This window comes from Egretta garzetta, unplaced genomic scaffold, assembly GCF_000687185.1.
Source record: "Egretta garzetta isolate BGI_Z169 unplaced genomic scaffold, ASM68718v1 scaffold21, whole genome shotgun sequence".
Taxonomy (NCBI): Eukaryota; Metazoa; Chordata; class Aves; order Pelecaniformes; family Ardeidae; genus Egretta; species Egretta garzetta.
In genome coordinates this window covers 1,711,674-1,726,659 of record NW_009258668.1, presented here as the reverse complement: position 1 = coordinate 1,726,659, position 14,986 = coordinate 1,711,674, and the positions used below count along the sequence as shown (strand labels likewise).

General features: G+C 38.7%; 1 protein-coding gene across 2 annotated transcripts in view; it reads left to right on the top strand.

Annotated features, from left to right (window-relative positions):
• Positions 1-12,190, top strand: part of NIN (ninein) — a 67,756-nt gene extending 55,566 nt beyond the window's left edge. For both annotated transcript variants that reach the window (XM_009648631.1, XM_035888424.1), the window contains exons 25-30: positions 268-447; positions 996-1,145; positions 1,745-1,843; positions 5,507-5,698; positions 10,849-10,962; positions 11,981-12,190. In XM_009648631.1, coding sequence (XP_009646926.1) covers positions 268-447; positions 996-1,145; positions 1,745-1,843; positions 5,507-5,698; positions 10,849-10,962; positions 11,981-12,190 — 945 coding nt within the window. The remainder of the gene's footprint in view (positions 1-267; positions 448-995; positions 1,146-1,744; positions 1,844-5,506; positions 5,699-10,848; positions 10,963-11,980) is intronic.
• The last annotated feature ends 2,796 nt before the right edge of the window (positions 12,191-14,986 follow it).

Genomic DNA, 14,986 nt, shown 5'->3' with positions numbered 1-14,986 from the left:
TGTGGTGTTGAACTCTGTTGCGCTCGTATCAACCATTCTGGCGCTCAGCTATTATCTGTGATTTTAGCAAAGGGAAGCATTTGGGTTTGCGCTGTGATTAGCATGTTGGGTTCCTTAGGGGAAAACAGCGTGTAGGCTGGGAGGAAGATGGGAATCCTGCGACTTTAGAGTCTGCAGTTACTGAAAGCCTGCTTAAAACCCACCTGAATAGAGAAAATGTCTGCTTCTTTGTTTAAGGCCTAACCCTGCAATTCTGTCTGTCTTAAGAATCGGGTTCTAGAACTGGCTGTGCCTTCCTCAGGGCTGCAGGACCAACAGAGGCAACTACACTGGGATGAACTGGACCAGCTGACGAAACAGGAGCAGCAGCTGCTCAGGCAGGAGAATGAGAGGCTGCAGAGAGAAGTCCAGAGCGCTAAAACAGACCTGACTCACTCCAGGGAGAAGGTAACCTGAGCAAGCTGACAGATCACGGAGGCGGCCCCTGCGTGCTAGGCAAAAGTTAATGGTTCTTGTTTTGCAGCGAGTAATCCGGGAGAGGAATGTTGCTCGCTCGTTTTTAATAGAAACATTGGCAGAAAGAATAGAAACATTTGCAGAAAGAATGCATGATGGAATAGTCTCCATTATACCTGCAGCGAGTACGCAGACGCTCGTATGAGGTTACAAACAGCTCCCTTTTAAGAGAAAATCCTGATAACTCTTGTCCAAGATTCTGGTCTGACTTTCAGTTAACGCCCTTCAATTTTTTGCTTTCATTAAAATCCTCTCAATCTTAATATTCCGAGCATTCTCCATGCCCAATTTCTTGGCTCACAAGTATTAGGCAGATCATGGGGAAGAGGAAGGGAAAAGACCTTTTGTTGCTCAAAGCTAAAATCAGAATCTGCTGCGAGTCCGAAATCGATTGGTACCTGCTGTTTTAAGTAGATGCAACTTGATTTTTGAATGGTCCGGAATGTTTTTCCACATTTGTTCATCTCTGGTCTCTTTAGATCAGACAGCTGGAATCTACTATCCTTTCCCTAAAGCACCAGAAGCATCAAAGCCAGTCAGGTATCGTCAAAGCCATAGAGCAAGAGAAATTAAGCTTGAAGAGAGAGTGTGAACAGCTTCAGAAGGAGTTGTCATCTGCAAACAGGAAGGTTAGTTTTACATGGTGAAGACGTGACCCAATGCAGTACTGCCCAACTCCAAGAGCTAATGCGATGAGTTGAAATTTTCTTCTTTTACTCGGAGCTTTGCGTTCTTTGTCTCTCAAGGATCCCCGTCCCCGGGAGCTGCGGGGCCGCTGTGCTGCTGCAGAGCGTGCAGGGTGGGGGTCTGTGCCGCAGTGGGGCCGCTGTGCTGCTGCAGAGCGTGCAGGGTGCCACAGCGCTGCGGGGCTTCCCCTCGGTGCGAACGCTTCGGTGGTAGAACGTGGGAACCATAAACAAAACGCAGCTTCCTCAAGTGCTCTGCGGTACACAGCGCTTGTAGGCTGGCATTACTACTTTCAGCTGAAAAATCTGCCACCCTGCCTATTCTTTGAAAGTCGTGTCAGAAATGCTGTATAACGTTGTCTTAGATGTCACTTTTAGCAAAGCGTTAGGCTTGTCCAAATACTTACGTCTTTTAATCTTGAATTGTCTTGATGTGCAGTGATTCATGACTTGTGTGTTGAGGGGAAAAAAAACCAAAACAAAAAAAACAGAGATAAAATAAGAAACTATATCTTTCTAAAGAAACTTCTTGTCTTTACTAGATCAGTCAGATGAATTCTCTTGAACGCGAACTGGAAACCAGCTCAGAAAACGAAGGGCTACGAAAAAAGCAAGTCAAACTGGACGATCAGTTAATGGAGGTACTTTTCCATCGGTGTTGACTGTACTGAACAGCATGGGGCTTTATCGCTATCTCACTGAATCTATGAATTTTTGAAATTCATAAAAAATATGAATTATTTTAAAACAATTTCTAGATGTGTAGGAACAGAGGAAACTAATTGAAACTAGAAGAATTAATCTCCTCTAATGCCTAATCTCATCTTAGATGATCGCGATGTTGGCGTGACAGACGTGCTTCTCTGCAGCACTTTGTGGTTTATCATAATTCACGTAAGGCTTCAGATAGAAAATCAAATAGCGAAGAAAATTCTTTCTGTGCTTGAGGCAAGGCTAACGCTTTCCTCTTCCTTCCTAAAACATGTAACCTCAAGTTTCCTAACTAACACTGGCGTAATGCTGCTCTTAATGTAGAAGGCTGTTCTTATTTACCATGGGAATAATTTGCTGAATTTAAGCCTTGCTATCTTATCTAGATCGTGATAGAATAACGATTCACACAAGTTGCTGTTGATCTAAAGGCATGAGTGAGAACTTCAATTGAGATTCTTCATTCTTGCTAAGCCCGCTGTAAATGCGGACGTTTGTTCAGGACTGCTGGACATGGATCACACTGGATGTCATGAAAACTGCATCATTCTTGGGTGTCCTCAGTTGTAGGAGCGGGCAAGCTTAACTATGTTAAAAGTTCGTGTATCCCTTGAGTTTAGGCTAGACCTCTGAGTTGCATCTCAGCAGTCTTGCCTAACCTTTATGTCCTGCATTTGAATTTAAAACATAATATAAAAAAACCAAAACCCCACACCACCACAATTTTGACTTGTTCCATAAATCAAAGCATCTTCTAGATGAGGCTTTTACAACACTGTTTATTAAAAAGACTTCATGTTTTTCATCAAGAGGGCAAATGGGAAACATGTTATGCTGACTACACTATGTAATTAGCTATAAAATTGTAAAAACTTGATTGGAAAAGATGAGATTTTGGTAAGTTACTGAAGAGACTGATTATATGCCCTGCGCTTTTACTTACGTAGTCTTAATTAAGCTTTGGGAAGATTCCAAACCCTTTAGTATAAACACCAAGCACAGAATTGTGGATTCTCCTAAAATTTGTATTTCAAACGTGCAGGACTTTTGATACTTCTGATAACACTTTCCCAGCAGGTGTGTGTAACATTCACTTGGTGCTTTATGACTTCTAACTTTCTCTTTTGTGCCTGTTCTCCTTTTGTTCATGGCTAACCTGTCTAGAACTCAGTGGTTGGAACTAGCAGAGAAGGGTGCAGTTCTCTTTCTGAAATAGTGTGTGAAGGTAGAGCAATCATTTTCAATGTACTGCCATAGCATGGAGAAAACATTTTTCTTTTATGGATTTTTTTTTTTTTTAATTATTCCATGCATCTTTTAAGTGAAGAAGCCACTATTCATTTTAATGTCAAATTTTTTACTTTGACAGCTGCACTAACTTCTCTGTGGTTAGTGTATTGGGCAGTTTGATTCTGTAGGCCAAGAAGCTGCATACTTCTAAGGCATTGCCATGAAAATGGAGAGAAATAATCAATTGCATTCAAAAGAATTAAACTGAGTGTAAGAAAATGAAAAGTGGCTCAACCCCTCCCTTCTAACCCATTGACTGTAAGGCTTGAAGGTGTTCTCATATTTACCTCTTGATATCTGCATGCTTTTTCTCCCAGCCTGTCAAATGTTCCCTAACTGATACATAATCACACCCAGCGTCATCCCTAATCCTTTAGCAAGTTCATTATCGTTCTACTTTCTTCCACAGATGAATACAGCAAGACTATGTTGTTTTCATTAGCCATGCAGTTGGTATTTATTTTTAAGATGCTGTTAACATTGATTGTTTCTTCAGCTCTTTCATTAGACACCTGTGTGCTTCATAAAGTTATGGGAAACTTTAAACAAATTCCATCAAAAGCTCATTATTTTGACTGTTTATATTGTCAGTAAAGGAATAGCTCCTTTACAGACAAGTTGATTCAAGAGACCCTCCTGACAGCTTAAAAAAAGGCAAATAGTTTAATTTTAAAATACTTACAAACCTATTTTTTGTTTACCGGGGCCAACAGAGATGTACAGATGCTATGAGGCCAGAAGAGCTGCACCACTATGACAAATGCTTGTATTATAGATGAACTCAATAACTGAAATACAACTACAAATTGAGGCCTTAGCTGTACTACTTCTGAAAGGAAAATTCAAACCCCTAACGCAATTTTATATGCCTTCTCCTAAAGGAACAGAGTAATAGTTTTGAGATAACAGGTGAGAATTTCATGATGTGGTCAGCTGAACTTTATGGGAATAAAGCATCAATCTTAGCGAATTCAAGCTGCAAATCAGCTTGTCTGAAACATTAGGGGGGTTACTGTACAGTTCTGGTCTTTTTTAGCATTATAAACTATTACAACTGTGAGCTAGTCTTACCTGGATTTTACTTTAGTAAAATGCTAAGTAGTCCCATGAAACAATCTTAGCTCTTAATATTGTCCTAAATTTCACTGAACGCTGGGCCAGTTTATTTAACTTGGGCCCTCATGGCTGCAATGCTGCTGTAGCAGGGTAATGCCAGAAATGCCTCTTTTCTACCCACCTTCATCCAGTAACTGTTGCAGCGTTGCCTGGGAGCAGCACATAATTAAATGATGTGGGGGAGCTAAACCGTTTGGGCCAAGCCTGTACTGAGGTGCTCTTTGCCATAGTAAGGACTATTAGGAATGCGATCCTTTTGTCCCAGAAGCCTTCTAGTTTTACCAACTAAAAGCCTTCTCTGGTAGTATAACTTCACAAAAGACAACTGGTATGCACAGACTCTTTGTTGGTATATGCTACCTTTACATAGCATAGATTTGCTGATGCATTTGGTAACCTTTTTTTCATGAAAGCAAGACTTAAATTTGGAATTAAACTACTTCGGATTACTACATGCACCCATATCTCAAGGACCCCTCTGAGTATACTTTTGCTTATGCGGCACAGGCACTCAGGAGGTCTCCAGGCTTCCAATCAAACTCTGCTTTGTGGCATGTCTCAAAATGAAAATTGGAAAATATGTTAAAATTTCTACAGTTAGTAGGGAACATAAGGAAAGATATCTGTGGAATTCTAAATACTGAATTCTGAATGTAACATAGGAGCCGGCATCAATTACTTAAGTCATCATACATTATGCTGAAAATTTGGTTTGCTTTCGAGAACGCTATCTCTCCACCCTAGATTAAAGACGAGAACTAATAAGCAATGGTGGACAATTTTTTCAGCCTGCCTCATGCCAGTGCTTTTATTTGTAAGCAGGTACTATTTTTAGAAGAGCTGTTGAGATCAAGGTTAAAATGAAAAAGGACTAAAGTTAAAACTCAGCACAGGCCCATTTAACTTTGACAGGATTTCATCAGAAATTCAGTGAATTTATAGTTCAGGTCTGAAATTATGAATTAAAGCTCAGATTCCTTTAGACTTCAGAACTGCGCATAAAGATGCATCTCTTTCATTGGAAAGAAAAAAGCTGTCTGCTTAGCTTGTTACTGAGCTCAGGCTTGTTTCTCTTGCGTCCAAGAAACCGTTCGAGACCAACCTGATGTCTAGTGCATCGCTAAAAGATGCGTTGTATGAACGGCAGCGCTGCTTTCTCCTGATGGCTGATTTACTTTACTCTTCAGATGCTCCACTCAAGCGCCAGTGTGATGCTTAGCCAACCACCGCACGCCCGGGAGCTCCAGCAGCAAGGCTGTGCTATGGTGCCCAAGGAACAGTTCCTGCAGCTCCAACACCAGCTACTACAAGCAGAGAGGAGGAGTCAACGGCTTCAGGAAGAACTTGAAAGTAGACCCTCTGAAACAAACATGCAACAGGTAAAGCTCTCATTACTCTGCAGGTTACAACTTTAAAAGGATATCTGGTTAGTTTTCTTGGTTTTTCAATTCTGATGAGATCCGTTCTCTGTTTATGCCAGTTCAAAAATTAAAATTAAAATTCATTCTATCAAAGATATGTACAAACCAGATCTTTGTTATTTAGTATATTTAGCTTGAGCCATAGCTTAATTCTGAAGTCCTCTTAATCGTCTTGATATATAAAACACTCCTTTGAAATATAAACCACTCCTATCCACATTCAACTGGCTTTTCTCCTTCTGATCAATGTGCACCAAGTGTTATATGTCCATGTCTGGAACCACTGTTTTAAAAAATACACTGCAGCACATACTGCACAAGCACACACCCATCACACATAAAATACTAGTTTGGGTTGTTGCTGTCACATGGAGTGCTGTTAGCTGTAGTAGAATCATAGAATGTTTTGGGTTGGAAGGGACCTTTAGAGGTCACCTAGTCCAACCCCCTGCAGGGAGCAGGGACACCTTTAGTAGAGCAGAATATGAACAAATTAATCCTCTTAATGTCAGCCGATCTTCATTTTTTGGCCATACGACAAGACATTGTTTGCAGACCACTGTTACACAGAAACTTCCACATTGGCATTTCTGAGGAAAACCAATCTAATTCCAAGGAAGATTGCAGCCACCTGCACATATGGGCTGAGTCATTTTTGTGTTGTGTTTGGTTTTTTTAACATGTAAAACTGAATTACAGGCAATAGGTGGAAAAGTTTGCATCTCCCATATAAAAATTAAGCCTGGGGACTAGGCTTGCCAAATGACTCTTTTCAAAAAGTAACTGAATCTCTAAATCTCTAAAGCTTTGGCTCAGGCCATAGGTCTTAAAATAATATTGAAACTTTATCTCATGAGAAAAGATAAAGCCCTAAGTAACTTAGATAAAATACTAATACTTTTATTGTTAGCAGAAAAAAAAACACCTTTATAGTTTAAACTCAGATTGCAGTTACACTTTAAAAAATAATAATAAACTCAAGACTTTGAAGCTCAAAAATCTCAGAACATGTTAATAGGGTATTCTGGAAAAAAGGTATTATGGAGAGACAGTAACAGTTTCTAAAGCTTCCAGAACTTGGAGTAAGGTGGTTTTTTTTAAGAAAGGCATAAAATCTCCCCCCAAAAAGGCCTTACAGCAAATAATATAGGATAAGTACAAATAAATCAAGGGTTCTCTCCCTTTCAGCTGAGTCCTGATAGAAGTGCATTACCACAAGCTAATGTACTTGGTCACTTGCAATGGAAAGTAGAGCATGCAGTTTAATTTCAAAATCAATAAAAGCCATATTACAGCAGCAACATCTGCAAATGAATGTGCTGTGTCTTGCATTAGGAGTGATGACTCTAATTTTGCCTTTGAAAGCCTGAGAAACAATTTGCAAACTAGTTACATCTTGGAACTTGTAGTTCTACAGATAAATCACTTCTTCATTTCCTGTAAAAGCTTTTATTCTGGAAGGCTCCATGAATTTAAGAATACTTTCAGAGATGCTTTGCAAATATCTTCTGTCAATGCACTAATGCACTTAATCCTTTTATTTTTTTGTATTGGTTTTGGTTGGTTGTTTTTTTTTTTTCCTTAAAGTGAATGGATATTCTGGCTTATAACATCTCCTACAGCTTTTTCTGTGGGCTTTACTAGATAATTTTCTAAAATCCTTATTAAACACATGCATTCTACAACTATAAACAAGGCCAGATTTGGTTTAGTTTGTCTCAACTTTGGCATTTCTGTAAGCACATCTTGCTTTAATTCTCACTGTTGATTTTTCTTCACCATCCTGAATTCTAGGGTTAACATTTAGTTGAGCTTATGTCCATTTTAATGTCCCCTTTAGCATCTTGAAAAATTGCATCCTAATCCCTCTTCATCATCTTTTCACCAGTGAGTACAATGTCAGGTTATCCATGCTTTCTGTGTAAATTTAATCATGCAGTTTTGCTGCTGCTGCTTTGCACTTTGCAGCTTTCTTAGATCCCGAGTCCTTCTGCGTAATATAAGGCATCCAAAGTTATCCCCCTCCTTTTTGGAATTGTGTTCATCATGCTTTGCAGTTTTCATTGCTCTTTGATCATGGCTATGGTGGTCTGCGTTCTCATTCATTTTACAGTCAACTCTTGAGTTGTTGCCCTCCAAAGGCTACAGTCATTTGTTCAAATGTCACTAAACTAAAGCTCCTGAGCCTTTTCTACTGTGTTAACCTGTCTGGACTCTTCTGAATTCCAAATGAGTGTTTCTGCTGTGTCTAGTGCTGTAATTCTTACATGCTGCACAGTAGCAATTGCTCCACTTGTTCTCCTGTTCCTTGCTCAATAACTAGATTTGGGAGCCTGTTAATGACCCAGTATTTTCCTAAGTTCTCTTAGAACCTCTGCTAACCAATATTTTTGTTCACAGTACTTAAGAGTTGCTCAACTTCCCCTTTCTTCAGCTCTTTATTTCAAAATTCAAATCACCTCTGACCAACAGCTTGCTCACCTGTTGCAGGAAAAGACTTACAACTAAGTTTATAATAGAAATGCAAATGAGTTTTCAGAGGAGGTCAGCTGGACTATATTTTTCAAATGCTATTCAGCAATCAGTGAGATTATATATAGTGGCAGATAACTTCCTTTAAGAAATTTAACTGCCTTGCTAACTGCAGTTAATCACGGCCACTGGTTTTTTTTTTTTTTTTATATCCCCCAAAATCATGGATGAGCCATCTGAAGAGTCCTCACATCTAGAAAATGCACCCCAAATATCTCCTCAATCGCATATGTGTAGTGCTAATACTAGTATTTAGAGAAATATAATGTGTGATACTCTGCATGTTTTCTTTTGTGTGTGTTTTTGTTTGTCTTGCTTGCTTGCTTCGCTTGTATTGGTGGTTTGCTTTAACTTAATATACGTACGTATTTAAAAGAAAATCTGGATATCAGGGTGAAGTATCCCACTTGCCTTCTTTCTCTAGGCCTTGCTACCGGAGCAGCGAGCAGTGCATGCAGATTCCTACCGGAGGATCGGGCACCTCTGACAGCTTGGCTGCTTATGATCTCATTCCTTACCATGATAAACACACACAAACACACGAACTGGCATAAGCTGAGAAACTTGAGGATCAAATTATTTTGTACTTTTTCTAAAACAAAAAAAAAGTCTCCACAGTGTTATTTCCTATTTATTTGTCTAGAAGCTATTTTGTGAAAGTTCATAAGCTGTCTTTTTTTTTTTTTTTATTTGTTACAAATACTTTTTATTTATGTTATTTAAAATGTGGAGTTGTTCAGTGTGGAAAGAGATTATTTTTCTCAAATGGTAACTAATTTTATATGAGATTTGAAGAAACTCTGGGGTATTTATACTGCATTTTTGTATAAGATGTATAAACTTTTTAACAGGGAAAGATGACATTTTTTGGTGTAAATGAAAAATAAAATTTTTTTAAACATAATGTCTCTTGTCTTAATAGCATTAATAGTTTCAGCTTTATAAACAAGAATTAACAAATTTTAGACAAAATATTTGTCTTTGATACTGAGAATTGTCATATCAGGACTTCTGGGAAAGATTTGTAATAGGGGATGTACTTAAGCACAGATACTCAGCTTCTCTAGCAGATATACCTGCACATGTAAGAAAAGAATTTGCGTAGCACATGGGCATATTCTACTGCTGTGGCCATAATGTAAAAAGTGCCAGAAAAGGGGATAACATTCCTTAGTGGTTTTTCTTTTGTCTCAAATTGCTAGATTAAACTAGATTTTTTTAATACTTTAAGAGATTAGAAAAACACCTCTTTAAGGCCCGTGATTTTTCTAGTTGGGAGCCATGAACCAGTTAGCTGCTTGCTCCTGTCTTTCTAATGACCTTAAAGCTAATGCTTGAGCTGGCTTCTCCCATTAAACATGAAATAATATCAAATTTGGCAGAGCATTCTCAAATCAACTTTAAGCCAAGAAACAGGGATCACAGGTATTGAGACCACTAAAATTCTTAGTTTCCATTAACTACTTACTCAAGGCTCCTGCAACCAATATGAAGTGTAATAGTCAGACATGTTTTTGAATTCCAATCAAATTACAATGCCATAGATAGACTTAAGGAGTGTCTGGTTGTTACAACAAATAAAATATTGAGTGGACTTCAATCAATCCCCTAAGGGGGGTCTTTCTGCAGTGGTTTAGATGAGCAACTACCTACCTGAAACACTCCTCCCTCTTTTTTTTTTCATTTATCCTCCCCCACATGTGTGAAGGTACTTTGATTTTGAAGGTATTTTCTTCTGGGGAGCAGGTTAGTGCTTTCTCAAAGTTCAGCTTCTCCAATGACTTCCTAGAATTAGAGTAACAAGCTGGCATTAAAATAAAGAATCCCTTTCCCTGCAGTCAGTGCCTAAAGTTCCCAAATACAAACAAGTTTCTGGTAGTTCCTGGTGTTTCTAATTTATCTGGGAAATATTCACTCAGCCGCTGGTGTATCGGGCACTCTCATGACACTGTGTTACTGTGCTTTTAGACTGACTGTTACCTCACTGAAGAAAAAGAGCAAAAGCATTTTAGAGTTGCTGTTTGGAAACTTTATTGACAACTAATCTAAAATGTAAAATGTCAAGTTTGGGATAATAGCATCCTACTTTTTTAGGATATTATTCGATTTCAAAAGGACTTGGGTGTGGGAGAATTATACTGTCAAACTAACATGCCCTTATGAATTCACCTTAATTTTTTTTTCTACAATCATTAATATTTTAATTGATATTTTGTTTCCAACATTCAACAGAAATGTGGCAGCACCTAAGAACAAGAAAAGGAAGCTATCCAGATCTGACTATTGCAGTCAAGACAGAACTTAGACTTTTATATCAGTCTTTCTTAGATGTGGTAATCTGAAGTGTAACCTAGATTCGGAAAACTAGTTCAATGCTGCAAGTGTCCTTTAAGTGTTGCCATGACATTTTGCTTCCATGAATGGTTTATTAATTTAGCCGACTCTTTAAAATAGACTCAAATGTGGAGTGCCAGCTATTTTCTTAAGCATCTACTGAAAGAAAAAAAAAAAGAGAGAGACTGGTGAATACGAACTGATTTTTGTTAACTGATTCTCACATAAATGTTGCTTTCCAGGGGGGTCATGAGCAGCTTCTAAAAATGATGGAGGAACGTATGATGGATGTTGAACAGAAACTAAGGCTTGTGAAGAGGCTTCTCCAAGATAAAGTAAATCAGCTGAAAGAACAAGTAAGCATTCTTACTCTCTTCCTTAAATAATCCCTGTTATTTCTGTAAACAACTAGTGGGCAAAAGCTGCCAAGCCATTCTTGCTTAGAATAAGTGTTAAAAGTGCTTTCCTTTTTCTTCTAATGCTTATGAGCTAAAGTGCAGCGTATTTGCCCAAAAATTCCTAAAACTCCATATTGGGGACTGAATCCCCCACTTATTTTTTCCTAAAAGCTATGCTTCTTTGGTATGCTGATACACTTAAAGTCAGGAAGCAAACATCAAATTCCTGCTAAGTATCCTAACTGGAAAAGTTGCTTAGAAAAGGAGGAAAAAGAATTTCCTGAAGAGTACAGGCATGATTACTGTACAATTATTAATTTCTCTACGCTCCCTGCCCCAACACACCCATTGCTTGACATGGTTTTGGGCTTTTGTTCTTGCCCTGGTCTGCCTTCTTCAGAAGTCCTGAATAGAGTTGGAAAAGGTGGCTTTTGAACACTTAGACAGGTGTGATGTGGTAACAAAATCTGTTTTCTACTGAGATACAGTCTCCTCTTCCATGTTAAGGAAGTGCTGTACTGACAGGGTCTCCTGCCAGAGGGCTGTTCCCAAAAGCACACAGACAAGTGCTAGGCTGCTCTCCCCAGTTTTCTAGGAGGAGCTGGTGGTCCAAACCTCAGAGGAAATATCTCTGTGGGATCACTGGGCTTGTGGATCCTCTTGTGAACTAGACTTATCCTTAGAGGACAAATGCTATAAAGCAGTACTCATCTGACAAAATTAATTTGAAGCCCTCTGTCATCTGCCTGATCTCCTTACAAAGTCTTTCCAGTTTTGAAACATTCGTAGTATCTATAAAGACTCCACAAACATATAGATCTTTAATAAAAGGAAATAAGATGAATGGGTGGGTTGACTTCCTTTGATATTTGAGTTACAATAAACACATTCACCTACTTTCCCAGCACTGTTCTTGCTTTTAATTTTTTATTTTGCTTTTAATTTGCTGAGTAATTATGTTCTATCCACAATTCAGCTTTCCAAGAACACTAAAGCAGACGCAATGGTCAAGGATCTCTATGTTGAGAATGCACAACTGCTGAAGGCTTTGGAGATGACAGAACAGCGGCAGAAAACTGCTGAAAGGAAAAACTATTTACTAGAAGAAAAAATTGCCAACCTCAATAGAATAGTAAAGAACCTGGCATCCCCATCATTTAATTCAGCGTCTGGGATCAGGTCATAGCAAAGCCATTAAGTCTGCCGCAGTCCCATGCACTTTACTGAAATGTTAATATTTCAGCTTTTCACTGTGTTGCCTTTTTGTATCGATGAATTTTAGTTAACAGATGCCTCCAAGGAGAGGACAAAGCTAAATCCCAAACCGGACACTGCCAAAAGAGAACTTTTGTTTATTCCCAAACTGGTTTTCTGCTAGGTTTTGCCTAAAAGTAATCTTCACTATGTAAAAAAAGACACGTTTTTCTAGGTTAACTTATTTTGATACTTTGATTTAAAATATAAATTCGCAATTTACTGTACTGAATTGATTATTCCTATCTAGATTGAAGCCAAGGTCTAATGCAAACTTATGTTACTGAATTCAAAACTTTAAAATATTTGTGGCTTTCTAGGATACTTCATGGTCCAAACCTAGTAATATTGATAGGTCAGGCTTCAACACTGTCAGTATTGTTGCTATCGAAAGCACGACTTTCCTGATATGGTCTGTGTCCCGCAAACTGATTCTGGTTTCTGTAAAGCAGTATGTTCCACCTTACACATTAGGCTTCTGGGTTATTCTTCATGGTTGTTTCTCTGCAGAGCTCAGAAAAGAAGTTTTCTTAAAAATATGTAAATAGACTACTGCCTCCAACTAAGTGTAACAGTATTTCATCTGAAGAAATTTCCCAGCTGGCAAATAAAGACTAATTTTTTTTTTTTAAGCTGTGCTGCCAGACAACTTAAAAATTGTAGAGGCCTTAATTTTTTTGTATGTGGAAATAAGTTATACTAAACAAAGGGAGAGTCACTCAACAGAAGTGAAGATGTGAGGTTTGTTTATGTAATTTTCAAATTCAGTAAAGCAGTGGAGCATGTTTATTAAACAACTGGCAGAAGAATGAAGAGGGGGACTTGGATGATTTCTTCAGTGAAATCCTGTCACTAGGCCTCACAGACATGGACCTTTGCCATTAATGCAGTGTTCGTTTTGACCTGAGTGATAATTTGGGAAGGCCTGTCTTTTGAAGTAGATCCTAGTACAGAATCTAAGTTTGTCATTAATTGTGAAGAGACGTATTCAATGTGAATATGAAGAACTCAGGGAATAACAACCTAAATTAGCTTCCTTCAGCATTGTAAATGTGGATATTAATGTCAATAGATGAAGATAAACGTGCATTAGGGAAAAGCAGGATAAACCAAATTGTATTTGGATGAGTATTACCTTGGTATTCCTAGACCAACATGCAGAAATGCTGTAGTCATGAAGGTTGGAGAGCATCAAGGTTTGTAAGAACAGGTGACACCTCCTATTTGATCAGCCGACGAGGCTAAGGAAATGCAAGCCTTCTGGGAACACCTTCAAGACTGAGATGGGTCTGACATGGAAGCAGCCGAGTAAGAGCTCAAACGCTTGTATAGAACCTATTACTGCAAATAGTCTAAATACCCTCCAAATGCTTAAATGTAAATAACACTGGTGAAAGGGGCCGTACTGGCAATACTTGAAACTGGACCTCTTTAAATGTGCATGAACTGAGAACACAGAGGAAGAGGCTGAGGTGGTTTGTCTCGGAGACCGCTAGCAAGGTGACAATTCTGACAGGACTTGTAGTGAGCCAAAAGTCCCCCAGAAACTGGGATAATACTGCCTACGAGCTGTGGAGTAACCCATGGAAGATGGCTTTCACTTGGTACTGATTAGCATATGGCTGTATCTATGTCCACGTGGTTACTTACCAATCTTGGGGGGTTGAGGGACTGAACTGGACATACAGGGTATGACTTCTTCTCCTCCTCCATTGCTTCATGCAGGTGATACAGGGGAAATGGAAGTACAATCATGTAAGAAGAACATGTTGGAGTATCACAAAGTCCTTATAAATTATTTCACTGCTATTGAGGGATTTACATATCCCATTTGTCAGAAGGTGCAAAATTTTCTTCACAAATTTGAAATGTGTCAATTTGACAGATTGCAGATATAAATCAGAGCTTTTAAAAATTTGAAGTAGGGAAACAGTCTATCTTTCAACGTTACTCAATAAGCGGTACCCGTTATAATAAATCTCTGTGAGGGGGGTATCAGGGCTGCGTCTCAGCGATATGATAATTGAGCACACTCTAAAACCATGCCTATGCTACAGAAATGAGCAAAGTTTAAAAATACTTCCAGGAAACAATGTAAGTGAGGTTCAGATGATCAGACCTGCATTTGGAAAAATGTCGTTAGCTAGCACGTTTTAACACTACTTCATAACTTGACATAGGTTTACTTCTAAGGCTCAGGATGTGACCAGATTCCAAACACTGAACAGAGGCAATGAGTTCTGCACTTAAACTCTTGTGGAATTAATTGCACAGTACTCAATTTTAAAGGCTAGACAACTAATTCTTTTAATCTCCTGGTAGTTACCAGGTCTTTATAAACCAAACATACAGACATTTCCAGAGCACAGTAACAAAAAGGGAGCCCGGATGTTGGAATAGAAGGGAGAAAGAGAGAAAAGGGATTTTGATTTCTCCCTTTCTCACTCTATCCTACCTTGCTCTACTTTTCTTTCACTTAGCTTCAAAAAAACTAACCTAGCCACAGGAGGGAGGAGAAGGAGGAAAATAGTTGGTAAACATTTTTTAGACAAAACTCCAATTTCACTGGAATACTTGTGTGAATTAATTCTCAGAAGTGCCTTTTGTAATTACATATCCTAGAGCCTTCCTGTACTGTACTGGTTTTGTTGCTACAAGACAATTCAGGACAATTCCTTCCCAAACGGAGGGAACACAGAGAAAGGTAGTGCTGCTTACAAACGAGCGT